This window comes from Channa argus, chromosome 12 (genome assembly GCF_033026475.1).
Source record: "Channa argus isolate prfri chromosome 12, Channa argus male v1.0, whole genome shotgun sequence".
Taxonomy (NCBI): domain Eukaryota; kingdom Metazoa; phylum Chordata; class Actinopteri; order Anabantiformes; family Channidae; genus Channa; species Channa argus.
In genome coordinates, this window is record NC_090208.1 from 15444939 (window position 1) to 15471556 (window position 26618).

At 39.8% G+C, this 26618-nt stretch overlaps 4 protein-coding genes across 9 annotated transcripts; 2 read left to right on the top strand and 2 right to left on the bottom strand.

The window, feature by feature from the left end:
- Positions 1-1079: 1079 nt before the first annotated feature.
- smim20 (small integral membrane protein 20) lies at positions 1080-6381 on the bottom strand. 2 transcript variants are annotated; one of them, XR_010915703.1, is made up of 4 exons: positions 6164-6381; positions 4670-4726; positions 4275-4415; positions 1080-3123 (listed from the first exon to the last, which is right to left on the bottom strand). XR_010915703.1 is itself a non-coding variant. In XM_067523474.1 (3 exons), the coding sequence occupies exons 1-3, from the start codon at positions 6270-6272 to the stop codon at positions 4372-4374; spliced, it is 210 nt and encodes a 69-aa protein (XP_067379575.1). In that variant the 5' UTR covers positions 6273-6381; the 3' UTR covers positions 4192-4371. The 2 variants fall into 2 exon arrangements, 1 of the variants encoding a protein (XP_067379575.1); XM_067523474.1 differs by lacking the exon at positions 1080-3123 and having other exon boundaries at positions 4192-4415.
- A 30-nt stretch (positions 6382-6411) lies between these two features.
- Positions 6412-13953, top strand: man2b2 (mannosidase, alpha, class 2B, member 2). 2 transcript variants are annotated; one of them, XM_067523466.1, is made up of 19 exons: positions 6412-6638; positions 6754-6900; positions 7181-7286; positions 7375-7547; positions 7716-7831; positions 8162-8339; positions 8468-8666; positions 8773-8963; positions 9154-9325; positions 9690-9826; positions 10085-10362; positions 10822-11016; positions 11153-11396; positions 11503-11613; positions 11701-11890; positions 12846-13025; positions 13176-13288; positions 13406-13523; positions 13703-13953. In XM_067523466.1, the coding sequence occupies exons 1-19, from the start codon at positions 6504-6506 to the stop codon at positions 13804-13806; spliced, it is 3087 nt and encodes a 1028-aa protein (XP_067379567.1). In that variant the 5' UTR covers positions 6412-6503; the 3' UTR covers positions 13807-13953. The 2 variants fall into 2 exon arrangements, with proteins under 2 accessions (XP_067379567.1, XP_067379568.1); XM_067523467.1 differs by having other exon boundaries at positions 6413-6638; positions 12879-13025.
- Positions 13954-14114: 161 nt separating this feature from the next.
- si:dkey-19b23.7 (uncharacterized) lies at positions 14115-18222 on the top strand. 3 transcript variants are annotated; one of them, XM_067523468.1, is made up of 8 exons: positions 14115-15132; positions 15475-15546; positions 15627-15698; positions 15851-16050; positions 16538-16601; positions 16769-16934; positions 17170-17367; positions 17598-18222. In XM_067523468.1, exons 1-8 carry the CDS (start codon positions 15118-15120, stop codon positions 17720-17722), a joined length of 912 nt encoding a protein of 303 aa, XP_067379569.1. In that variant the 5' UTR covers positions 14115-15117; the 3' UTR covers positions 17723-18222. The 3 variants fall into 3 exon arrangements, with proteins under 3 accessions (XP_067379569.1, XP_067379571.1, XP_067379570.1); XM_067523469.1 differs by lacking the exon at positions 14115-15132 and adding an exon at positions 15178-15219; XM_067523470.1 differs by lacking the exons at positions 15475-15546; positions 15627-15698.
- Positions 18223-19694: 1472 nt separating this feature from the next.
- si:dkey-19b23.8 (low density lipoprotein receptor adapter protein 1-A) lies at positions 19695-25101 on the bottom strand. 2 transcript variants are annotated; one of them, XM_067523471.1, is made up of 3 exons: positions 24857-25101; positions 22217-22937; positions 19695-21380 (listed from the first exon to the last, which is right to left on the bottom strand). In XM_067523471.1, the coding sequence occupies exons 2-3, from the start codon at positions 22812-22814 to the stop codon at positions 21295-21297; spliced, it is 684 nt and encodes a 227-aa protein (XP_067379572.1). In that variant the 5' UTR covers positions 22815-22937; positions 24857-25101; the 3' UTR covers positions 19695-21294. The 2 variants fall into 2 exon arrangements, with proteins under 2 accessions (XP_067379572.1, XP_067379573.1); XM_067523472.1 differs by lacking the exon at positions 24857-25101 and adding an exon at positions 24122-24365.
- Positions 25102-26618: the final 1517 nt, after the last annotated feature.

Below are 26618 nucleotides of genomic sequence, written 5' to 3' on the forward strand. Positions count from 1 at the left end.
CAGCATCAATACCAGATGCAGTTGCTCCAGACGCAAATAGTGGCACCCCTGGAGCGTCCAATAGTGACCTTTGGTGTCATTAGGATGCCTTTGGGATGAGAACGTGTTGAAAGACCACATAACACGTTTTCACACGTGAATCGCTGGGTGGCCAACAGCTATGCTCTATGTGTGTAACCAAAACTTCCTGTAAAAATCTAAATTACACTAGCCACCAAGCGGGGGAGAACAGACAAATCATCATTGCATCATTCACCCCATCTTATTGGCTCTCTCTGCACACCACAGCAATGAACTGCAATGCCTTCACGACTGGGCAACAGAGATGCAACCTAAAACAAACCATAATTATCTATTTGTGGTCCTGCTTGGGGCAAATCGGAACATAATACAAAAGCACACACATGATGTTTGGAGTTCCAGTAAATTCCACAACCACAGTTTAGTCTCCAGGGGACACTGGGTTCCTCTCAGCTGAACTTCTTTGCTTTCTTTCCTGAATGACACATGTGCACGCACACTCACGTACACATTAACTGTAACACTAGCCTGCTCCAGACCACACTGTCATTGGGGCAGCTCGCCTCGCATGATGCTAACCTGGCCACCGTCTTTTTTCCTATACATTGCTTAAGACTTATACCGTTTCCACAGTCGTATGCCTACTGAACCACGGCCCTCCTGTTCATTGTTTTACAGGTTTGAGCAATCAATGTGAGATGTGAAATTTAGACTGTTTCCTGTTTTGTGGAGAAAAATACACAGTGTTTGTTTGCCCCTGTGCATGTGTGTAAATTAGTGGTAAGGGATGTTCCTTTTTTTGAGCGTGACATTTGGGGAAATGTGGTCAGTGGTTTTGTGATCTATATGCAACATACAGAAAATTTAGTGCATTCTATAGCATCTACTACTGTATATGCATAGAACTCTTTAGATAAAGTACAGGTAGCTGCACAAATTGTGATAAACTGCCTCAGGTGATGTCACTTGAGTCAGCCCTGGTTGGTGCTGTGACAAATTTAGTATTTGGTATTTAAGGACCCAAGTATACAGGCAAGAGGTTTCAAATTAAAACAGGGTTTATTGTAGTGATTAGGGAGAGAAAACAGAAAATTGTTTCTATTTTCATATTAAACCCAAATATGAAAACAGAAACAAACTAACAGGGTCAAACAAAGAACCGAAAGGCTAACAAGATTAAACTGTAACTATAAAACTATAAAAAATAAATAAAAACAACTAATGAAATAGATAAAGAAAGACTAAACGTGGAATTTAAAAACCTCAGTACTAAGACAGAACCTAACAGGCAGGGATAACCAAACCAAACCAAACCTCAGACCAAGGGGAAATCAGAGTCCATCTAAAGAGAGTCCAAAAACGGACAGGCAGGTAGGCAAGGTGTGTGGAATGAGGTGAGCAAACAGCTGAAGAAAACAGGAAGAACTGGCACCCTACTGTGGGGAGAACTAGGTTTAAATTAAAGGGGGAACAGGTGAAAACAAAGACTATCAAGGTGGGTAAATAGTCGGGAGAGACGAGAACAGGAATTGGGGACAAGTAACCACAAAATAAAAGTCTGTGAACAAGAAGTGGAGAAATGAAAACAACCAAAAGTCCAGAATCCTGACAGGTGCTGAAGACTACAAGAGTAACCTGGGAAGAAGTGAGCTTCCTTCTCATCTGTGCTTCAGCCTAGAGGCTCAAGAGTACATTTCACAAGGAAGAAGAATCCAGTAAAGTTGTGCTTTATTAATAAGTTTGAACACTTTATTTTTTAGGTTCATGCCATTGAGATGCCATTATTAAATTATCCATTGGCGCTTTACCTTGCAGTGTTTGCTCACACACATTTCGGCCCCTTTCTTATGCTTATTTTATATTATACTAATTCACCCAGAAACACAAGTACACGTTGTGCTTGTTTGTGGCTTAAGGTGGTATTATCTCTTATGTGTTTTGTCTTAATTAGCCCTGCAACTTGTGGTTACCTTCTGAATCTGTGGATTACAGGTTTGATTGTTTTAGCTCTAGTTGTCTTACCTTCTAACTATGGCATGTTTACTTGGTTTTGTTTTTGAAAATCCAATGTTTAATGCTTGACCACAAAGCACACTAACAAACAGCATCTTATTCGGATGAGGTGCATAACTGTTTTCCTTTTTAGATTTATGCCATAACCCGACTGTGATCTTTTACATGAGGTACATCCACCCAATTTATTAATTGCATACTGATTCAAAAACAAAAAAGCCCTCCTGTAAGCTGTAAAAACCTCCTCAAATATAAATGAATTCCACTGTACTCTGTCTTCAATTACCGAGTGTGTCATTAGAGTCCCTTTGGAGCTCTCCCAAACTCTTGTTTTTGTTCACTTGTTATTTTCTTTTTCTATATTTTCCACCCTAGACACAGTAGGAGCAAGGCATTTGCTCCTTTTACGTCCCATCCCACCCCTTCCCAAATGCTCTCCGCTGTTTCTCCAACCCTGTGGCCTGTCTGTCAACCCCTGTTCCCATGGCAATTAGTTAGAAACCATGGCCAATTATCCGGTGCTCTTGAACACACACGCCTAACGAACTGCTCAGAGCAGAGACTTGCCACCACCCTCCAGAACCTCCTCAATAGCTGGGAGAGATTTGTGTGATTGGTTAATGGTGGGGATGGTGAAAGTGCTGCAGAGGCGACAAAGTTGAGTTCATTTGGTTTATAGTATGCTTTGACCCTATTGAAAGTTTTATTGTGATGGGTGTCTATCTACATATTCAGCTGAATGGGACAAAGGGCACATAGAGAGGACGAGATGACACAGACCCATAAAAGCCTGGTACAGACCAGAGGCCTGCTTCAGAAAAGACACACATAAGGAGAAAGCGCATGTCTAACAGGAAGTGTCACAGTGTTTCAGAAGCTGGTTCACGGCAAGGCTACACTGAAAGCCATGCTGCACAACCTGTTACATACTTTGCCAAGCGAAGTAACAGAGATTGAGTGTCTTTCTATTCTGTGTGTAGGTGACGCGTCCCCTCAAGAATGTGGTTCTCTTCCTCTCGCCGTTTGCTTCAATTTCCCCTCTGGTTGCTTACTTCACTCACACAGCCGAGAAGCTGTCGCTTGAGGAATCTGGAAAACACCAGCGGGGAATGAGAGGAATTTCTGCTTTTCGCTTTTTCTTAACCACCCCCTCACCCCTTGCTCTCTTTACTTTGGACGCCTCTGCACAGCCGGGCTCTTGAGTTTTCTCTTGTTTCTGAATGTAGCCCAACAATAACAACCTCTCATAAACAATGGGGCTTGTTGATTGGGGGGTTGAGAAAGAGAGTGGCTGTTGCTGGCCTGTGCAGTTGGTTTTGCTGGTAGCGGGCCTCACGAATGCTCCTAAAGGGCCGAAAGTACAGGCTATATCAAGGACTGTGAAAGATTTAAGGGCATTTAAAATGCACCATCCCTGAAGGACCATAAACACATGTTGTAGCTCTTTCTTAATCTATCTTTCCTTCGAAAGGACTTTGATGAACCAAGCTCTGAAAGGGGATGCTGGTCGGTGTCAGGAAACCACAAAAGTACAGGGAGAAAATGGTAGTTTTGGAATTCTGCTTTTACAGCACACTTGTACTCGTAAAGGGAGTCTGGATCACATAGAGTAGGATTCTGAACAAGACGACCACGGAGCACTGCCCTGTCCTTTCAGCCTATGGGCAAAACACAGCTAAAGTCACATGCCACTTAAACAGCAGAGCAACAGTTAAACCCTCTGTCTGTGACAGGGAAATGATAATACAGAGTGATGTGTCCTGGAATAACTCTGCCTCTACAGTTTCCATTTTGGAAGATGATACCACAGCTTACTGGACATTGTCCCTCATCTGCTAAAACGTTTTTATGACTCGCACATCAACTAAATCATAATAAAATGTCAAAAGAGATTCTTGTGAATGGGATGGGTAAACAAACCACAAGTGTATTTTATTATAATTTCCTACAGGCTGCATACCAGAACGTTGCTTTTGGAAATACTGAAGTTTTTCCAAAATATCTAAGATGCACAAACAAAACATTACACCAATCAATGCCCTTTGTATCTGCAGTCAGGGATGCAATGCCCCCTTGTGTACCAATGAGAACCAGCATCTGACAGGATTTTAAATTTGGGGACACAAAATACATTACACAACATGCAAGTCTAAAACATTTTTTAACTGTTTAGAGCAATAAACTTTATTTGTAAGGAATCACTCAACAGCCAAAATAAACACATTCTGGAAATCACTCACTCGCACACCCCAAGCACTCATCAAATAGACGTTCTCCAGTCAAACTCTTCATCAGCATCAGTGTCTGGCATTAGTAAAGGTCAGCTTTCACTGGTCATCATTTTCCTGCAGACTTGAATGGATCTGACCATATCTTTACACCTTGAGAGAAAACAAAATCTAAATAAACATCATGTCAGTGATAACGCCATGAATTCCACAATATTAAATGGTCATTTTACTAACCACACCTGTTCCAACAGTGTGTGCATTTAAATGAAATCTTAATTCACAATGTCCTAAATGAGTGCGGCACACTAGGACACTGTATTCAATTTTTCTAAAAGATTAAATTGAGTATATTTGTTTGGTTGTATAACGGTGATGAGACCAAGCCCCCTTCTTTGTGCGCTTACCAACAGGTTGTACGTCTGCCTGGCTAATTCCTGCCCGGTTGGACTTTTGGACTTCCCCTAATAATGAAAGACAGTTATTGTATTTAGTGTCTTAAACAATATTTTGACATTGCAGCTAGTTATTATTGGTCTTTACTGTGTGTCAGTAACACTGGAAAAAGTTTATCCAAAATCCACAATCTCCTGTATTGCCCTGACAATAGCTTTCCATCTATGCTGGCCAGAAGTAGCTAAGAATAAAGGACACTGTCCAACAGCTGGAGTGGCGGTCCTAGACATATGTCGTAACCACAACTATGTGGCTTAATGAATTTTCCTGGCATCACTCATTGTCTAAGTTGGTTTAGCTACATGTTTATGGTTTTGAGGTTGGGGAAAGGAAACCTCTTGGTGTGTACTATGAAATGATACTTGTCTTCTGGGTTTAAAGGTTATTGTTGTAAGTGCTCGCAGGACAGCATACATTCATACATTAGTTATTTTAAATGTTCTTTGTCACCAATTTAAAATCATTACATGTAGAAATGTGGTTAAACTTACAAAACCAAATAAAGTAAATTAAAAACTTGCAACCTTGTTCATATAATTAGAAATTGTTATATAGCTAGAGAGAGTGTATTGGCAAATGTATATCTGCTAATATTGATAAAGATGATTACATTTAAAATGAAAACAATTTTTTTTCTGTTCCATTTACATGAATAAATATGATATTTACCCAAAATAAAAGGTAAAATTGTAAAAGATCTAAATATTGGTTGTTTTTCAAATGGAAGGACATTTTAAAGTTTGATATTTGGCTAATTATACAGGTTTTACCAAACGTTCTATGTAACTGAACATATAGAGCTGGATAATATTGATTAAAACTTTGAATTGAATTGCTTTTTTTTTTTTTTTTTTTTTTACTTCGAACAGGCCATTTTAAATATCTTAACTATGTATCTGAGCTTGCTATATTCTTGCCATGTGCTCTACTTATTGTGTCTTTAACCATAAAAAGACTTTCTCCCATTGATAACCTAAATTTCTGTAACTGTAACTTGATATACGACACAAACAACGACGGAGCCACTTCAACTACTTTATGTACTGAAATTTAATTAATGTAGTTTTTGGAGCAAAAAGTATAATATACATGTTTTACTGCAAATTACACTGGATTTAAGTAGCTTCTGTACTTAAGTACATCACTTGTGTAAATGTACTCACTTAGTTAACATCACTGGAAAAGGCAGAAGAAAAGCAAGATAGTTGCCTTTAATTAGGTAACACATCCACAAGTTATGGAGACATGGAGTTATAGCTAGCGCACCTAGCGTTCACTAATAAAGATGTAAATGTAATAATTTTTCTTAAATTATCTGTGCGCAGAGACAGTGAATAAGTGAATGGTAAAATATTTACAAGCACCAAACTGCTAAGTTAACAAATGACACTAAGCTACACATTATGAACTTGTGTATAGTTAGCTGTTAGCTTGAAGCCACTTACTGTACTCTTCTTTATGCGTGAGCGGGTAGAAAAATATTGGATAAAAAGCAGCAGCCACAGCCGTTGCAAAGCCTCCAAATACCAGTGCTATTCTTACATTTTTTGACATGTTTGTTGCACAGGAGGACACGCTTCGAACTCCAAAGGTGCGCCGTGAATTACAAGAATTGTTTCCGGGCTAAAGAAGGTGAACAGTGACGTGCGGACAGGCTGTTTTGACCTGTTCGGGCTTCCGTACTGACTAAAGTTGAGACGTCAGTATCACGTGCTGTAGCACAACAATAATAAGGAAGTCTGAGTGCTGATTTGAGGACTCGGTCTCTAATTTAAGGGCAAAAAGATGATATTTTTAATCTCTATTGCGGTACTTTGTTGTTGTTGTTTGTCCAATGGATTGACAGACGAAAACAAGCCAATTCAGACGTTTGTCATTCCTCACAGTCACATGGATGTTGGATGGGTGTACACTATCCAGGTAGGTTTCAATTTCAAAATTTCTGTTAACATGTTAACGTTGACCAACATTTACAGTAACGTTACAGACGACAGTTCAGGCAAATTTGTGCATTTCCTTTAAAATGTTTTTCAAGGAGAGTATGCGCGCATATGCAGCCAACGTTTACACCAGTGTGACTGAGGAGCTGTCAAAGGCTAAAGACCGCAGGTTCATCGCTGTGGAGCAGGAGTTTTTCAGACTATGGTGGGACACTGTTGCCACAGACTCCCACAAGAGACAAGTAAGGACATATAGTGGATCAATAATATGTACTGACATTTTGCAAGAAAATGAAAGTCGCAAAGCATATCTCATGCTATTATCAATGATCTGGTTACAATAGCTTTTAGAAGGTCTAACTCTAACTCAGATTATGTATTTTTCAAGTAAAAAATTTGCAGCAGTGCCTGAGATACCCCAGATTTGGCACTGTTTTACAGCCAAATAGTACTTACTATGATTTACTATGAAATAATTACTTAGTTAATTATTAACATGTTATTGCTTGATTGGCTTTCTAGGTGCGACAGCTCGTGAAAGAAGGTAGACTTGAGTTCATCATTGGGGGCCAAGTGATGCATGATGAGGCTGTGACTGATCTAGATGACCAAATATTGCAAATGACGGGTAGTTTACCACATTTCCTGCTTCTTTGAATCTCATTTCTAGGCATGAGTTATATAGTAAATTACACACAACTTCCCTGCTCTTTCAGAGGGCCATGGTTTCCTCTATGAGACATTTGGAGTGCGTCCTCAGTTCTCCTGGCATGTCGATCCATTTGGGGCATCTGCCACCACACCAGTCCTGTTTGCCCTAGCAGGTTTCAATGGCCACCTCATCTCCCGCATTGACTATGACCTGAAAGACACAATGCAGAAAAACAAGGTATTAGTTACTGCCCGATTCCACATACTACAATTTTTGAATGTTGATGATACTACGTAGCAAAAAATAAAACAACAGCCCACGTTATATTGAGCTACGTTGGTCAAAAAAGTAAATTGGCATCATTTAATCTGCATATTTATCTTGATATTTCCTTTTTTGGTACAGAATCTCCAGTTTGTTTGGCGAGGTTCTCCCTCTTTGAAATCCCAGCAAGAGATCTTTACTCACACTATGGACCAGTTTAGCTATTGCACTCCATCCTACCTGCCATTCTCTAACAGGTATACCATGTTTAGCCAATTTTTGAATAATGCATATTTTAGGTATTGTTTGATGATGGTGGGGTGTATTTTAGCCCCAGTGCTTACTACTAAACAAATGACAAGTTTTGAATATTAATAGAATCTGTACACACTCTAGTTCATCTAAAACCATTCAAGGAAATCTAATGCAAAAAAACACTGACTCACAAGACTTTCTTAAGTTTGTGATCAAAGTTAATTTCATAATTCATTTTTTAAATAATTACTGTTCCACCCTAAGAGACAGCTGGAGTATCAAGCAATAGACAAAGAGCAGACTGTCATTAAAGACATGTTCTTATGTCTCAGCTCTGGTTTCTATTGGAACGGAGTTGCCTTGTTCCCAGACCCCCCTAAAGATGGAGTCTACCCCAACATGAGCCTGCCCGTAACCAAGGAGACTGTACATGCCTACGCCCAGACGATGGTTGAAAACATCAAGCAGAGAGCTGAGTGGTTTAGAACTAACCATGTGCTTTGGCCATGGGTAAGTAGAAACCTGGATTCATTTAGTAATAAATCCAGTTGAGCTAACAGTACAGACTTTTTTAGTGCAGCCATCCACAAGTATTTTTATTTAAATTAATATAATATTCTTTAATCCTTGTGCTTTAGGGCTGTGATAAACAGTTCTACAACTCATCAGTGCAGTTTAACAACATGGACCCTTTAATGAAGTATATCAACCAGAACAGCAAAGAGTTTGGGGTGACAGTCCAGTATGCTACTCTAAGTGAATACTTCCAAGCCATGTACCAGTCAAATCTCACATGGGATGTCCGTGGGAGTGAGGATTTTCTACCATATTCTACAGGTAATAATCTAAAACCATTCTGTAATTTAATCATCCCTTGCTTTACACTTGCTTCAGTTCTCTCTTTTCATGTCACTGACTGTCGCTTATGTGTTTTATTCCCTAGAACCTTACCAGGCATGGACAGGGTTTTATGCCTCCAGGAATGTTTTAAAAGGAGTAGCACGACAGGCTAGTTCTCAGCTGCATGCAGCTGAGACTCTTTTCACCCTCTATCGAATCAGCTACCCTGACGGACCAGTAACAAAAGACTGGGCCCTGGACAAACTGAAAGCCCTTCGCTGGGCTGTCTCTGAGGTAAAATGTCAAAGGCAGTTAACTCCATTATTATAAAAATAATTCTAAAACCAATTTATTTGCTGCACACTATTTAGTATACTGTATATTTGACTTTCAGTTTTAGATGAGCACAAATCATCCGAATAAACTTATCACTGAATGATTGTCTGGTTTAGACTCAAAAGAGTATTTGGTGGTTGTTTTTTAGGTGCAGCACCATGATGGCATCACTGGCACAGAATCTCCAAAGGTAGCAGACATGTACCTCCAGCATCTCATGCAGGCTATGATGGGAGTAAAGGAGCTACAGTCTGCACTGTTTCTGCTGCCCCACAGGCTTGACAAACCTAGCTTCCTCAGCAGCCACTACCAGAGAAAAGGTCATTACAGCAGGACAAAATAAAATTTAATTAACATATTATTATTATTATTATTGTTGTTGTTGTTGTTGTTGTTTTTGTTGTTGTTGTAGCAATTCCTGACTGTTGATTTGTGAGTTTAAAAAAGCCAATTTAACCCTTTTGTACGCTTCATAAGTAAGATTTTAAGTTAGTGTTTATATTAACTAATTGTCTTTTTGCTTTCCTACCAAGCAATGAGGCGCAATGACAATGGTATCAGTCATGTCTAACTCTTCAGAAAAAAGTTTAATAGAAAGGCTGCATATTCAAGCACCTTTACTATTTCAGAATGGTTTAGGTTACTATTAAAATAAATAATTTGTAATTATTCTCCTGATTCCAGGTGTTGATCAGGAGCTGGAGCAGCATATCATCATTTACAACCCTTTAGCATGGAACATCACCACTATCATCAACATTACAGTAACATCCCTGTATGCAGCTGTCTTTGATGATGAAGGACATGCAGTGCCTGCACAGGTAGTGTGTGTGTGTGTGTGTGTGTGTGTGTGTGTGTGTGTGTTTGTGTGTGTGTGTTTTGATGTAAATGGATGTTTAAATGTCTCGACTTCAAATAAAAACTTTTTATTAACTCGTGTTACGGAAAAATAAATAATGCTAAAATATGGTGTAGTATTATAAAGACATTTTTCATAAAGTCAACAAACATAGTGTTTGGACATTGTCTTACACACACAAAATATATGCGTCAATAATATTTTACTCTGTCTATTCTAGATCCAGAGGTCTGCGCAGTCCAATGTGACCAATGACCTTTTCATCGTGGTGGAACTCCGAGGCCTTCAGCACAGGAAATACTTGATTAGGTTCTCTCAGACAACTTGTTCTAGAAGCCCTAAGTGTAGCTGGACTTATAAAGCCAAAGGAGTCTTGTTTGCAAGACGTAACATCAAGGACTGGAGGAAAACTGGGAGGAGGCTTCTGCCAGTTATAAATGAATGTTACAAGCTCATGTTTGACCAGGACACTAATCTACTGCACAGCATCACATATCTGTAAGATTACAAGTATCATATCACTTATATTTGCATATTACTTAGAGATTATTCTGCTATTTTTTACTCTGTAATGCTTTTTATTTGTTAAGCACTGTCATTTTTTATTAGTTGCATTTGTAGCTGATTATGATACATAGTATTTTATTGATAGAAAATAAATAAGTAATCAAAGATCATAAATATCATATTTTAAGCAAAAATTAAGCTTCTCAAATGTAAATATGTGATGTGTTTTAAATTTAATGCACTTGGATTTTCAACTTTTAAATTGCAAAAACAAGTAATTCTGTACCTTTGGACATTGCAGTAACTATTGTTCAGTCATTGGTGTCATATTGTTTCTTAATTTTAAAGAACAAAATAATTAATCAATAAATAATGAGCTTATGTTGCAGTTGATGCTTTTCTCTTCTGTTAAAATAACTCTCTGACTTTCAACTTGTCTGTCTTCCTCAGAAGTCAGGAAAAAACCCCAGTAATGATGACTCAGGATTTCTGGGAGTACCATGCTAATGGAGATGTAAAAGAAGGACCCATCTCTGATAACTACGTTTTTAGTGCCAACGGTTCTGCTGTGCGAGCCTACAAGGCTGTGGAAATGGAAATTATTCCTGGGAAGATTGTATCCGAGATCAGGCAATACTTCTACAGGTGTGTGAAGGAAAATGTATTAAATATTTTGGATTTATTTGTCTCAGGTTTTTCTGCTTTTCTTTTCTCGGCCATGACTGCATGGACTGCCATGGACAGCGTTCATTCTCACACTTTGAGGTGTTCTCTCTTTCAGAGAGGAAGGTGATAAAGACTATGCTTACTCAATCATCACCCGTGTCCCAGAATGCTTTGGAAGCTCAGTAAGGTGTCTCAGGCTGGAGCAGACCTACTCTCTGGGCCCCCTCCAACTCAACACAGAGGTTGTCCTGAGGACCAGCTCTTCCTTGAAGAACAACAGGACCCTGTACACAGATGACAACGGATACCAGATGATGAAAAGGCCATATAGGAAGTTTACCAACAACACTTTAGCAAGAGTAAGTTGTTTGATAAAATAGACATGGGAATTTTTATTTCTATATGTTATATGTGCCAAGTACTGCTAATAGTAAAGCCTTTTTATATATAATGGGCATTTTGCAGAACTACTTCCCTATGGTTCGTGCTGCCTATATTGAGGATAACGTTAGCAGGCTGGTACTTGTCAGTGACAGAGCCCATGGTGTGTCCAGCCAGGACAATGGACAACTAGAGGTAAACTAAAAAATAAATAAATGGATTAACGCACTCAGTTAGCATCTACTGAGTCAGAAACATGCTAATGTCCTGAAAACTTCTCAGGTAATGCTCCATCGACGTCTTTGGAACAACTTGGCCTGGAACCTTGGCTACAACCTGACTCTCAACGACAGCTCAGTTGTACGGCCCACACTGTGGATGATGCTGGGCTCCATCAGTGCCACAGCTACGCACCAGAGAGAGGGAATAGAGCTGCAACACAGACCTGTTGTCATGGTTATAGACCAACCACGTGAGTGCAAATTTTTGTAACACACTGCATGACATCAAAAAGTTCCCAGGATATGGGATTTTTCTTTAATAACAAGTTCGTAAAAAGGAACAAGCCATAACCCTATCCCTAGACAAGGTAGATCTGAGATTTACAACCCCAATTCAAAACCAGTTAGGGTGATGTGTCAAACGTAAATAAAAACAGAATGCAATGATTTCACAATAAACATAGACAACATATCATATGTTGAAACTGAGATATTTTACTATTTCACTAAAAATAGTAGCTCATTTTGAATTTGATGGCAGCAACACATCTCAAATAAGTTGGAACAGGGGGACCAAAAGGCTGGAAAAGTAATTGCTGCAAATAAAAAAACAAATGGAGGAGCGTAACCTAATTAGGTTACTTGGCAACAGATCAGTAACATAGCTGGGTATAAAAGGAGCTTTTCAGAGAGACAGATCCTCTCAAATGTAAAGATTGGCAGAGGTTCACCAATTTGTGACAAAACTGCATCTCAAAATTGTGGAATGATTTCAGAAAAATGTTCCTCAACGTAAAATTGTGAAGACTTTAAAGATTCCACCATCTACAGTATATAATATCATCAAAAGATTCAGAGAATCAGGAGGAATCTCTGTGTGCAAGGCACAAGCCCAAAGCTCAAAACTTAGAAACAGGTGTGATTCTCTACTGGACATCAGTGCATGGGCTCAGGAACATTTCCATAAACCACTGTCTGTGAACAAAGTTTGCTGTGCAATCCACAAATGTAAGCTAAAGCTGTATCATCCAAAGAAGAAGCCATATGTGACCACAATCCAGAAACGCTGAGTTCTCTGTGTTAAAGAGGGGATGCTACATAATAGGAAACTTCCACCTGTTCAAACTTTTTGTTGCTGCCATCAATTTCAAAATTAGCTAATATTTTAGATATTTTTTAAATAATTTATTATATATTTTGTGCTAGTTAACCAAGTTCGCCAATCTTTTGTACACGAAGAGAAGCCCTGGCAGGAGAGAGAGCCGAGAAGCAATTCTCCTGCGCAGTCAGTCGTTCTGCCGCCGAACCTCCACCTGCTCAGCCTCAGTATCCCTGGATGGAACTACTGTGCTAATCATGACGTTCACCTCAGCCACTTACATGCAGGTCAGCTGGGAGAAATACTGGGTGCATAAAAATCTATTTACATATACTTTTTGTGTTGTGGAGTTTTTCTTTTTTCAGACAAAGTCATCAGATATAATTGTGTTAGAAATATCAGATAGAAATATGTTGTTTTATGTAACATACATATAGGTAAGGATCTGCACTCAGAGCCGGACTATGACCGAGTCCTCTTGAGAATCATGCATCTCTTTGAGGAGGGAGAAGACCCAGAGCTTTCAAAGCCAGTTACCATAAATTTAAAGGTATTAATTAAAATACAATGATGCAAAAACAAAATCTCATTATTAGCATAGTTTTGTAAGATTTCTTTCATAATTCTTCATATTTTTCTTTCTTATGGTAATTTCATGTCTGCACAGGAAGTTCTTCAAGGCATAGGGGAAGTAAAAGTGCTGGAGGAGCGTTCTCTCACAGGAACCTCGGATATCACTCATCTGCAGAGGTGGAAGTGGAAGACTGTAGATAAATTAGAAACAAGTAAGACTTATTATTTTTAAATAGGAGAACAGAAAACAGCAAGATTTCGTATTGCATAAGTAACAGATTGTATTGGCCAGAAAAGTTCTTTTGAGAAACAGATTTAATTTCATCTGTACATCAAGTCAAACTATCGCCTCATTCCTTTACTCATTGTATTTATTTATTTATTTTTTTAGATGAGAAAACATGTTGGAGGTGTGGAAATGATGCTTTCACTGTGACCATCTCACCCAAAGAGATCAGAACGTTCTTTGTTCACTTCAGCTCCAAAAACATTTAGGCTGAACTGAGAAGAAAGACCTAATATGCAAATTCTTTTAAAGATCTGCTATGCTGCCTAATAATGCTCTTTTTGCACATTATATTGATTTTAAGAGGCACTTTCTCAGTGTGAAATTCCCCACTTAAAATCCCCATCAATTCTCACTGAATAAAGTAATTGTTTTTGTGATGTTTGTGTCAAAAATCTGACTTATCTTACACAGATCAACAAATGCCACAGCAACGATTGTCTGATATTTAGGGGAATTTATCATCTCCTTGTGTCTTATACAGAATCTTAAAATCTATTTTGTACATGATGTGTAGTGAACACTGTGACTGTGCTAAACTAAGCTGCTTGTCTCTTAGACTTTAATCTCATCAGACAATACTGACCTGGTATCTTCTCATCTAACTCAAAAATAAAACAAATAAATGCTTTTCCAGGCAAGGACATGTAGCACTAACTCGAAGAAAATATAGGTTGCCAAAATCAGGCTCAATGTGTAGTGGATGCTAAATTTCCATAAATTCATTTTTTGAACAAAGCATGACATCACTGACATCAGTCATTTCCTATGACAATGGTGACATTACCTTACAGTAACTAGAGGAGCAGACATTAGTTTAGGGGTTATATTTTTCCAAGGTTTGAATCCGAGGAGATTGGTGGTTCTGAAGCTCAGAGCTTTGTGTCTTGTTGCCACTGGGTTTTCTTTTGTTTTTGTTCTTGCCAAACGTCAGCTGCCGGTTCAGGGGGGACTTTTGCTCTGACCTTGCTGAGATGCAACCCTACTTCCATACCCTACCTACCCTGCTCTGTGGTCAGAAGATGGGAGGAAGAGAATTTAGGGGGTTAAAATGGTGGGTGGCAAAACTGTAAAATAATGACAGAAATTCATATTCATGTTCTAAGATAGTCATATTAAAACACAGGCCCAATAACTGAGACCAAAATGGAGCCCATGATCTTGTGAAACTATTTTGCCATTTGTAAAGTGAAAAAAAATAAATAAATCCGTGTGGTTAGTGACATTTTGCTGACTTTACTGCCTCAGAAAATTAGGCTGCACCATTTTTCCTATAATTAGAGGACAAGGAGTTTTGTTGTCGGTAATTGTAGTTTCCAGCATGGCCACTAGGGGCATCATTCTCCACACTTACATCGCCCAAAACCTCAACCTGCAACCAAGAGCACCATTAATCAAAATAAGGCAACACCCGAGCAAAACCGAAGCTTGTGCCACTGTAGCATCCAAGGAAACAAAGTAAGGACATGCAGGAGCATTTGATCGTCTGGGAATGAGACGTTTCTGTAATTTGGATCAAGATGAGCAGCGGCACCGTGAGTAATATTTCCCTCATGGTGTGCGTGCCTCTTCATCAGATGCAGGGTTTGCAGCGCGTGCGGCACTACTTGGAACTGATTTAAGTAGGACAACCTAATACGTTTTGCAGCATGAAACTCAAATCCATGATTCAGTTTACGCGTTGTCCCTCATTTGTCCCTCAGTTTAGTAACACGGCTGAAGCTATTATCAGTACAAATGCAGGATGCTGTGAGGAGGCGTTGCGTGGGTTGCTAGGATACAAGGCTTGAAGGGAAATAGGTGATTTATGGTTCGGGGATGAAGAACATAATCTAAAAATGCTATTTTTCCTTATATATTTGACCTCTGCTTAATAGAAGAGAGAGAGGGAGCACAAGAGGAAGCTGCAGCACTTCCTGAGCGACATGGCTTTGATTGGATCATTACAGGTGCGAGCAGACACACCCAGTAGATGCAGACTGTGAAGAGACTCTTGGTAATATGAATAAACTTTTTGTTTTTCTCGCAGGGTTTTAAATACTTCCAGCCTTGGCTCAGAGGGAAAGAGGAGTTGCTGCTGACAGTTGTCAATGAGGACCTTGTCAGTTGTGTGGATGCAGTGTGATTTCCTCTGTAGAAAACACATATAGACACAAACACACAGCTTGTGTACTACAGAAATTAATGGAATAAATCACGCAACAGTGGCCCATGTCACTTACTTTGTCTCTTGCTCCTGCTCCCATCCTGCAGGGTTGGCGTTCCCCAGGCTTCGCCGTGTCCAGAGCCTCGTCCTACTCCTCCACCAGCAGCTGCAACAGCAGCAACATTTCCCCCAGCAGTAGCTCCCCCAGCCTCGACAGCAGGAGCAGCTCTCCCCTGCCTGGGGAGCCACCGGGGCCACGAGACCCCCAGTCACGCACACACACTAAGACTCAGCCACACGCTGGAAGGTAACTGATGTCACTCTGGGTGTTTGTGGGTTGAGTTCAGTGGAGCTTGTGATGTTTGAGATAGTTCCGTGTTCGTGACTCTGCTTCTATTTGTTTTGTTTTAGGCAGCAACATTACAAAGCAGCATTTGTAGTTGCTGCATTCACTGTTAGTGCTCAACAACAACTTATGCAGATGGTGTCTCTGTGTGAATCATGTACATTACCTGTATGGTGGAAATAATGAGCTGCTATTACTGGACAGTAAAGTGATGTTTGGATACAAACATTAGACATTTATGGAATTACAAGATCTCACGTTGGACTCACTTGAGGACTCAAAATTTTCTTTCATCATCTGTATACCCAAAAATCTAGAAATCAAATAGTTGTAGCCGTGCATATCACATAGTTCGCTAGAGTTTCACAGATAATTTTTTTTCTCTGTCAGTTCTTGAAATTGTTTTTCTGTGGGACACGTACTGGTTAACCTCTTCTTGAATTCGTAGGGAACCCAGCAGTGAGGAGCATCTTCTTCCTGCATCGCCCAGTGAAAGAGAAATTGCAGTACCTGTAAGTGCTTCAGCCAGAGAAAACCACAGCCTAACAACTAAAAGTTGCTTCAAAGGGCAGCACACACATGGACAGACAGCTATTTCTAGTTTTTGCCAAAACTCAGAATGTTTGAACCTCACCACTAAGTCATTCACACACACACACTTCACTTCGTCCCTCAACAGGAGGTCAACTGCACTCTGTTTTTATTGGCTGGGTACATCAAATACGGCCGGCCCTATGCCTGGATACGCTCAAATCACGAACGTTTGGTCAACATCGGAGGAACTGATTCGATGGTCAAGGACACGCCCATGAAACTTAAGTCCATTGCAGACTGGCAGACACGAGGTATGGAAACTGTGTGGAATCCAAACAGGGCAAAGTTATTGTTTTGCTGCACAAATTGAATAATAACACTATTTTCCATGAACTAAATCACATGCAGATGTCATTGCTTGTGTTTAACCTTTTTTAGAGACTACTGTTTGGTGCAGATTAGGTTTATGGAAAAATACTCAAGACTTCTACAAATGTTTTATTTAGATTTTTAAGAAAATCCTTTCTTCCCTTTTTTTCCCCCAAGGTATTCGTGTGTGGGATGTCATCAGCGAGCTGGTGTACCTATGCACTGTTCCCTCTCCCTCCAATCCATTTGCCCTGGATATGCGTTACATCAAAAGTCTACCCCTCCCTGACCATTTCCTTGTCACAGGGGCTCTCCTTAACTTCCTGGAGATGTACGTGGTTTACGGGAACCGTGACGAGCTGCACTATGACAAAGGTGTGTTTCTGATCCCAGGAGGTCTTAGACAACAACAGCTGGTGTCCGTACACTATCAGACTCCAATATGCTGTTGGATTTTTATACATTTCTACTAATGTTGAAACCAGCAGGTGATGCTGTTTAGCCACAGTTCACACAGCCTTTCTCCCACTGGACACTAACAGCTACATTTCAAAATGAAATTATCGGTTCGTGTTTTCGATGATTTTATTGTTTTCTCCTTTCAGTTGTAGAGGAGGTGAAGCCTCTGAGGCGTCTGCATGTCCAGTCCCTGCTTGAGTTACAACGACAGCGGGAAAACCATGCTGCAGCCAGCAGCACAACAGTTCAAGACTCTTGTGGAGAGGAGTGAGTGTACACTGATCAGGGGTAACATTGTGATCGTATTCATTTTAAATAGGGTGTCCAAAACATTACAACCACCTCTTCTTATAATGCTTTCCAGTACGACTCCACTACCCACTTTGACCTCAACCATAAACATATAAAAATATAGTAGAATTATAACCTTTCTGACAGTTTCAATCTAAAAACGGAGAAATTGTAAACTTGTGTAAAATTCACGCCAGAGCTACCGTATTGGATTGCCTTACATTTCACAGGGGGTCACAATATTATGCCTGATCGGTTGAAATGAATAGCAGAACTAATCTCAGTTACCATGTCATCAATTTAACCTTAAATGTAATTTGGTACTGTAATCGTGCATCTAAGTAAATTTGAACATTGTAATATTATAATATTTTTGATTTAAAGTGGAACTCAAGATAATTATTTCAGCATTAGTATCCTTTTAATTTCAACGTCTGTGGCTTACAGATCATTAAAATAAAAACTTCTAGTGTCTCAAAATGTGAATATTTCCTAACATCAGTCCAAAAAGACATTTCCCACTCCTGTAAATTATGGGCCTTTATCAACTCAGTACTTGGGCAGGGCTTCTTTAGCATAAATCATGTCAGTTTTTTTCAATTACATTTATTCTACAACAACTTATGCACTTGCACATCCTTGAGAAGAACTTGCGAATGCTCTCCAAATACTTCTTCCTGAGTTTACCCTCAACTGTAATTCCTTCATGCATGCTACTGCCTGTATTATGAGAAACCGAGACAGGTGAAACAGCTTTATTTATGCTGAATGGCTTCTCAGCTATCCCTGCAGAGGCTGTATCATCTAAACAAGTTTTTTCCTGTGGTCTCTGAAGAACTTGTGAAAAGCCTTATATAGTTCTTCCTGTAATGGACCTTAACAAAACCTGTGGTTCCATCACCTTAGCTAATGTCTAAATTATGTGCAACACAGACAGGTGAACCAACCTTGTGTCTGGTGGCCTCTGAGATGGGGTTCCATAATTTGGGATAGTGGTGCCAGCTTCAGCTGCGGCGTATATTAATCATTAATGTAGCAGTGTTGTTCTTCAACACGATGTGGAATTGTCTACCCATGTGAAATGGAGTGATTAGCAATCCCACTTCACAGCTAGGAGGTCATGGGCTCTAATCAACCTGTGAGCCTTCTGTGTGGAGTTTGCGTCTTCTCCCTGTGCTTGTGTTTCCTCTGGGTACACCGGTCTCCTCCAACACTCCAATGCATGTTGGGCTTATTGGTGACTAAATTGCATTTGGTATAGCAGCTCTTTCAACTCATTAAAAACAAGCTTCTTCGGGTCATAGGTCAATTGTCTAAATCTTAGATTTCTTACAGGGCATTGAATAGATCCAAATTAAAGTAAGTCTTACTTTCAAAATTACATTGAAAAAAAAGCATCTGGTTATTTAACTTTTATCTCAATCAGATTGTGCAACAAGAGGCAGTGTGATCAAGGTTATTTCCTTTTAGATTTAAGCTCTCCGTAGGTAAAGCATGTTTTAGTGGTGTCGTAGTTCTCAGGAACTGTACATTTAATGCAACGGTCAACAAAGAGGGTTTTGAATTCTAGCTGGATAAATGGTTGTTGAACACATGGGTTTCAAGGACTCACCATCCGGTTGGAACTGTATCTGCATCCTTTCTACAGCTGGAGCATGGTCACATGTATTCAAAATGCTTTCAAAAAGTTGAAACACGGGAGAAATAACCCTGGGAAATCAGTCACATGGTCGAGATTAAAAATCCCAGGACCTCTCTGAACATCTTGCCCTGCCTGGCCAAACCCTTCAATCTCTCCTTCTCTCCCACACAGACATACTTGGAGCAGGAATTCTGTTTTCTTCAGGCCAAATATAACTTAAATGTTGAGTGTCCAATCATGGACTCATCCATCAGGGTCAAAGCAGCAGGAATTAAAGCTGGTTATAGTACAAGAACAACTAACAAATAGGTGTGTTATATATAAAAAGCTTTAATATATCATAAAACATTTAATTAAATATATACAATAACAAAATAGTGAATTGATTAAATACACCTTAAAGCAGGCACATCAAAACCCTTTTGAGATGAGGGTTGTGCCGTTTGTAAGATACATCACGAGTACAAAAATGTTAAAACTGATAAAAACAAAGTGGCACATCAGTAAAAAACTCAGGCACCTTTCCAGTCCAAAAAGGTGACTTCTCTAGCTTAGTTTTGGTCAGGAAGAAAAAAAAAAATAAAAAGGGAGAACTGAATGGTAGCCTCGGAGTGTATCACTGGAGTCTCTCGTTTGTAAACCTTGGACAGAAATCCCCATTATGAGAGCATGTTATGCAATACTGCACACGACTGTGGCTATAATAGTCACTTTAACTGGACCTAAGTAGTAAGTTCACCTTTTATGGCTTTGGTAATGTGAACATGCCGAGGGTTCAAGAGCTAAAAAGCACATTGTAGCATCTGAGGATGAGGAGGCTCAAAATGCAAACTCATGGTTGGACATGAGGATTTGGGGATTTATAAGATTCTCCGTCTCAGATTTCCTCCTGTTGGAATGCACGTGCATGTCTGCACATTCCCCACAGAGGCTCGACATGGGAGCACACAGATCCCAGTGTTCAAATAAAAACAAACCTGCAAGTCACTGCGTTGTGTGTTTTTTCCCTCCTACATACTGCAAATAATTTATCACTGAAGTGTGAACAGTCAGAATCTGGTTTATTGCAGTGTTGCTGGAGTGCATAACGGAGGATTTTGTTGTCGCTGCAAGTTCAGCAAAGGTTTTGTAAAATTGTTGGCAGGTGCTGGGCCCGCCATACATCATAGGAGCAAATGACTCCTAAAATGTGAAATTATTAATTAAGTCCTTGAGTAGGAATTTAATTAATGTCAGAGATATCAGTCTGAGACTAAATGAGTGTTTTTACTGTAGGTGCGTTACAGACTGGAGTCATTTTACTTGACTTTTGTATGACGAGTCTGCAAATCTGGTGTGGTTTCATCCATCCATCCTATTCAAAAATAAAAAGGAACATGATTGCTAGTGCCACAGGGTTAAAATTTTGAATAAAGACATGACCTATCACATGTCAAAATGTGAATTAAAAAAACAAGATAAAAAAAACAAGATTCTTGTTATCTTTTTCCAGTTCTGCCTATGGATTGTTTAGCCACCAGCATTGTTGATTTCATGTCTACACTGCAGCAAATCATCAGTGACTCAAGTGTCATGCTAACAAACAGTCCAAACAAAGAAGAGCCATGGAAATGAACCAGTCAAGTCCTTAAATGACTCAGTCACATGTCCTCATGAAACTGTTGACAGGTGAACAAAAGCAGCTGTGAAGCAAAACCTGTTGACAATTCAACAAACAACCTTCAAGTCCATACACTCACTGAGAAGTGTCCTCATATGTCCAAATATGGACTCCACATCCTGATTTTATCCCCTTTGTCCCTTGTTCTATTTTGTCATCGTTCCAATCTCCTTCTTCCCTTCAGTGCTTTCATTCATGAGGTTGTCATCATGTTAATGTGTTCCCACGTCTAAAGGTTTAAAGCCGGGGTTCAGTTCCAGCTGTTAGAGGCAGACCCTCTTCTGGTGATGCCCCTGAGGGGGCTGCGAGACACAGAGCTCCTCTTCCTCCAGCGAACTGAAAAAAAAAAGCAGGAAAAAAAAAAAAAAAAAAAGAATAGATAAGTGACATTGGTCTGGTAAATGCAAATAAAAAGCTAACACTGGTGTTTAAATATTAAAGTTATTAAGAAGTGTCCAAGTGAGTTTATTCATTTACTACCACTGCAGTGTTCAGTACTTTCACTTATTGTTCTTGGTACATCCACAAAGTTTTACTTTCCAAACTACTGTAATATAACTGTACACCAATACAGACCACTGTGGACCATCAAACATTTCCCTTTCTGCCCTACAAATCCAAATCGCAGTAAATATATTTGAATCAGACCTACATTAGATCTGACTTTTTGAGCTGTTTAATTATCCTATTCTCTAAATCTGGGGAAAACATGAAAAATATGAAAAACTAGAAAGCAGCAATACATGCATACGTGCATCATCTGCACTCTCGCAAATTTAGCCTGGCTTTGGAAAGCTTATTTTGCAATTCCTCAAATCATCAAAACAGTTTATTTTATACCACATAAATAAAGTGGCATCTAAATTAAAACATGAGAGAGGTAAAGATTAACTAGTCAAACTAAAGATTAACTATTCAAGCTTAGCAAAGTTACTTTAATGGCCCTGCAGCTTACGAATATATTTCAATTCACATGATTTTAAGGAGTCAGGTTGACTTTTAAATCAGATTTGCACATACTTTATCAATTATTAGTTTACTGAAGAAGCTCAATGGTTTGCACGGGAACACAGAGTGAAAGATCATGTTTGTGTTTGTGTCAATGATCAGGTTTAATATAGTATTTGTTTTAGGTGACTTCACTTGTTTGTGAGGCAGTATTGTTTTCTCACCTTTTCCCAGACTGGCAGGCAGCGTGGAGCTCTTTGTGTTGGTAGGAGAGTTGGACGACTCCTCACCACGTTTCCCCTTTACCTCTCCTGCAGTCAGGGTGGCCGAGCCGTCCTGCTGCCAGTCACTCAACGCACGCTGGAAGGAGTGAGCCAGACATGCTGTCATGTCTCGGGCCCGCTCTGCCCGGCTGCACCAGAACACCCGACACTGCAGCTGCTGCCCGTGATGTTTACAGATGTACAGGAAGACATTAGGTCGGTTGGCATCAGCAGCACAGTATGCAATGTCCTGCAGGTACGTCTTAGTGAGCTGCCGTCCTGTACTTAATTCCTTGACCTCGACATATCGTGGGCGCACCACCAGAGCGTGATCTTTGCTCAGCTTTTTCCCATTCGCAATACCTTCTAGCAAATGGCTAATGGCATCCTGAGCCTGCTCTCGATCCAGGGAGAAGATTTTTTCAGTGCCCAGGTAGTGAACTTTGAAGAGAGGATCACCGTGGGACAAAGACTCGGTGCGGTCGCGGCGGAAGCGGCGCCGCAGCGCAGCAGGAGAGTTCTTGAGGGTCTGCATGAGCTGGAAAGTGCTAAGAGACATTTCTGGCTGGGTTTTGGACGAAATTATTGCAGAGGTGCGACTGCTGGTGGTCAGCTGGTTCCCTTTACAACGTCTCCCACCTCACGTCTTTAAAAGGAGAGAAGCAGCATCCACAGCTTTGCTCTGAAATGAGGAAGATAAAGAGAGTGGCGTTAGTGGATCCATCTCAAAGACACGTGAATAATTCCGAGACAAATGCTGAAGCTTTGACAAGCTTTGAAGTTAAAATAGGGTGAAGAGAAGGCTACATCCTAACAATGGACAGTTTTGACACAAAATATGAAGCAATTCTTGATTAGTAAATTTTTTTTAATGCAATTTCCTGTTCACAACTCTTTGATGAGGAAAAAAAAAACAAACAACTGTCAGCACAACTAGAGCCACAGCGTGGGAAAACAAATGGTCATTAAAAATCATCAGCATGTGATGCACTGAGTGAAAATTTTAAACCACACACACTAAATATTTACAGTTAGGTGTAGTTTGGGCTTTGTGCACACAGTGAGCAGTGAACCTTTAAATGAGCTACAAACACCATTGAACTGGATACAAAATGTGAAAATAGAAGGTTGCTACACCACACAGATAATGACGTAGGGCTCTCTTTTAACTCTACCCATCTCAATTATTCAAACTATCACCATACCAGTCATTACTAGAGCACATAAAAAGTATCTGTGACCTTGCTAACTCGAGCTTTATGTAACTACATGTGGCCTCCTATTGTCATTCATTCTACAGAACTGCCTGTTCTCCATTGTTTTACACTTAATTTTTTTCCCCGGTTCTCTTTTCTGGGCTATTTTCTCAACATCCTAGCTCCCTCTTAAGATGTGAGCTGCAGACAGAACCGCCGACTGTTCTGAGGTGTTGTCCATTGTTAGCCGATCCCCTGTGCAGGAAACAGCTTTGCATTCCCCCACCCTAAATGTTTCTCCTACAAACAATGGCATGCTTCTGAGTGTGTGTCACATCACAAAAACCAGGCTGGTTGACCCAGGATATGCACACACAGATGTGTGTTGTGTGTAGTTACATGAGTGGATTACAAATAAAGTACCTGCCAAAGTACCTAAAACTCTCTCTCGGAGACTCTGACCCCAGTGTTGCATTAAACCACAGCCCCTGTAGAACCAGTTTGCTCTGTCACTTGATGCAAGGCAATGTTAGACGGAGAAAAGATCTAAAGTACATCAAAAGAACTTCACGTGATCAGAATAACTATCCCCATTTCATGACTGACCAAAATCTGCTAACAGTTCATCCTGTTAAGAAAATCTTAGAGTAATACGTTGACAATATTTTACCCAAAGCATGTGGCAAAAGTATATTCAATAGAGAGTCAACTTTCTTCATTTGAAGCTGCATCCTAGGAGAGAGAACATCAAGGACGGCTTCAATTGTTTTGAACTTGCTTCTTATGGTTTTAGTTTGGGTAGTACATGTACATCTACTTCTAGCTGAAAAATGCCTCTAGATGACATCACTTGGAGGATCCTTCAGTTCAGGTTATGTCATCTTGTTGCCCACACTATGGAGTTTGTGATCATGGTCAACCTGCTTTTCCAGAGGTCCCCCAAATCATCTGAACTCCTAATGATGAAAAACTCCTCGGGTGATGCCATCTGGAGGAATTTTGCAGCTAGAAGCAGACAAATATTTGATATAGTAAAGTAAGTTGGACGTTTAAATGCAATATTGGACTATTACACCCTAAACTGGATGAAGTCGACATCTTCTTGCACCAAAACAAAAATCAACTGTTGAAGCAATGAACAGGACTTGATCTCAAACCCGTTCATGCCGAATTAGCTTACAGAGCCTTGCGATTACACGAATTCAAATGAAAGACGTCTTGAGCAACGTATGACCTCAGAAAAGATGGATTTATATTCTCACATTTTTACAGCGCGGTTTGGGCTCAGCCCCGCGAAACTAAACATTTTTTGTAGCCGTTAACAAGACGTTAAAAAATGTCTCAGGTGTTTATGATTCAACTTACTTTTTCTCTCAGTCACGCTATTCAAATATGTTTGTCTTACCTGGGCAGTTTCATGCAAACTGTGTCCTCGCGCGTCAGGTGAACCGCCGAATTCTTTTTTTTTTTTCTTTCCTCTTCTTTTTTTTTTTTTCACGCACAATATCCAAGTTTTCCTCCAAGCTCCGTGTACACAAATGACCGAGATATGGCCACAAGCTGACGGTTTATGCGAGCTCTGAATCTTGTTCTCCTGCCTCCGCTCAGCGTGTGTGAACTAACTAACTGACTCACTCACTGTACGCGTAGGACGACCGTATTTAACGGCGTCAGCGCGAGCGCGTCACACACGTGGACGAGCTCTTGCGTCTGAGGAGCGCAAAGGCCGCTATTGTGTATGTGTGTGCGTGTTTGTGTGTGTGTTTGTGCAGAGGAAGGTGTGTGGGGAAGGGGTGATGTTTTACAACACAAGAGGGTTGGGATAACAATAAATTTGATTCTCTTACATAATGTCACTGTTATCTGCATATGTGCATAAATATTTCAAACCTCTTACTTTAGTTTTCCAGTCTGTTTCTCATTTGTTACTTTAAATGTTCTTCTTTAAAGTCCAAAATCAAGTTTTGTTAGTTTTCAGCTTCAGATTCAGGTTGGGAAAACAATTTTTATCCCAAGTTGGGAATGAAATCTTCTCTGTTTACATAACATTTACATATCCCAATATTTCTGTAATGTGTATAACAACATTTCATATAAAATATTAACACAAAAAAAAATCACATAATGTAATTCAAACAGTGTTTAACTACACATTGTGATGACTGGTATAGCAGCCCACCATTTGTTGGGATAAAAAATATATACATATATTTTTTTTAGCACATTTACTGAAATCAGCAAAGCAGGCTGACTAAGTCATAGATTACAGAGCCAGTTAACATGCAGAAATAAACTCCTCATGATTATTTCAATATTTTTAAGCTAACAATGTCTTATATTATTGATGAATCCGCCAACTATATTTTCCAATGAATTAATTTTGTCCAAGGAGATTTTATAAAATGTCTTGTTTTGTGGGACAAGCTGCAACCTACAATTTCAATATACAATGAAAAAAACATCAAATACTCACATTTGCTGCAACCTTTAAAGCAACATTTTAACTTACTTTAACACCATTTTTACGTTTTACAAATAAACAGCTACTGACAGCTAACTTTTTTTTTGTTAATTAACTAATCTTTCTGTGTCTATTCAGGAAGCTTTTTAAAACCCTCATAATACAGCTTTAAACTGACATAACTAATGTAAATGTCACATGACATAATTAGTTGACATCATTGCACAAGTCTGTGACACCATTCTGCTCCTGAATGCTTTAAGCATATTTGCAACAGCAGAATGAGGAAACATCTGAAACCCACTACCTCTCATTACTATCACATTGCATCATCCCTGTCTCTAATGGGGATCATTGGCCTCAATGCTTCAGATCTGCTGCAAGTGTTTATTCTGGGGGCATTTTGAACAGTGGCAGGGGAAAATTTAAACAGTTCCATGTGTGTACACGTCTGTATGTGTATGTGTGGCAGGGTGTGCCTGACATGGGGAAACAGTAGGGTCCCTGTTTCTGCTGGGTTTAGCCCAACAACAGTTAAGTTCTGGACGTCACACTTGCCTCAGTGCCTTGCAGGGCACACTGGAACTATTCTTAGGGCACCGGTGACATAATGGACCATCTCAGACAAGCACCCACCCTTTTCTAAGTTTCACACAAGGGGCAGCAAGAACAGAGTCAGCATCCAAATTGTGGTGTGCAGCTGCAG

What these genes read in the sequence shown, in the direction of transcription:
- si:dkey-19b23.8 (XM_067523471.1), bottom strand. Translation starts at nt 22,814, where the DNA reads ATGTCTCTTAGCACTTTCCAGCTCATGCAGACCCTCAAGAACTCTCCT. An exon ending in GCCTGCCAGTCTGGGAAAAG is followed by an intron (nt 21,381 to 22,216) that starts GTGAGAAAACAA and finishes TTTTTTTTTCAG; the next exon opens with TTCGCTGGAGGAAGAGGAGC.
- man2b2 (XM_067523466.1), top strand. Translation starts at nt 6,504, where the DNA reads ATGATATTTTTAATCTCTATTGCGGTACTTTGTTGTTGTTGTTTGTCC. An exon ending in CCAAATATTGCAAATGACGG is followed by an intron (nt 7,287 to 7,374) that starts GTAGTTTACCAC and finishes CTGCTCTTTCAG; the next exon opens with AGGGCCATGGTTTCCTCTAT. An exon ending in ATCAGGCAATACTTCTACAG is followed by an intron (nt 11,017 to 11,152) that starts GTGTGTGAAGGA and finishes TCTCTCTTTCAG; the next exon opens with AGAGGAAGGTGATAAAGACT.
- smim20 (XM_067523474.1), bottom strand. Translation starts at nt 6,272, where the DNA reads ATGTCAAAAAATGTAAGAATAGCACTGGTATTTGGAGGCTTTGCAACG. An exon ending in CACGCATAAAGAAGAGTACA is followed by an intron (nt 4,727 to 6,163) that starts GTAAGTGGCTTC and finishes TTTCATTATTAG; the next exon opens with GGGAAGTCCAAAAGTCCAAC. An exon ending in GGCAGACGTACAACCTGTTG is followed by an intron (nt 4,416 to 4,669) that starts GTAAGCGCACAA and finishes TTTTCTCTCAAG; the next exon opens with GTGTAAAGATATGGTCAGAT.
- si:dkey-19b23.7 (XM_067523468.1), top strand. An exon ending in TGCAGACTGGCAGACACGAG is followed by an intron (nt 16,935 to 17,169) that starts GTATGGAAACTG and finishes TTTTCCCCCAAG; the next exon opens with GTATTCGTGTGTGGGATGTC. An exon ending in CGAGCTGCACTATGACAAAG is followed by an intron (nt 17,368 to 17,597) that starts GTGTGTTTCTGA and finishes TTCTCCTTTCAG; the next exon opens with TTGTAGAGGAGGTGAAGCCT.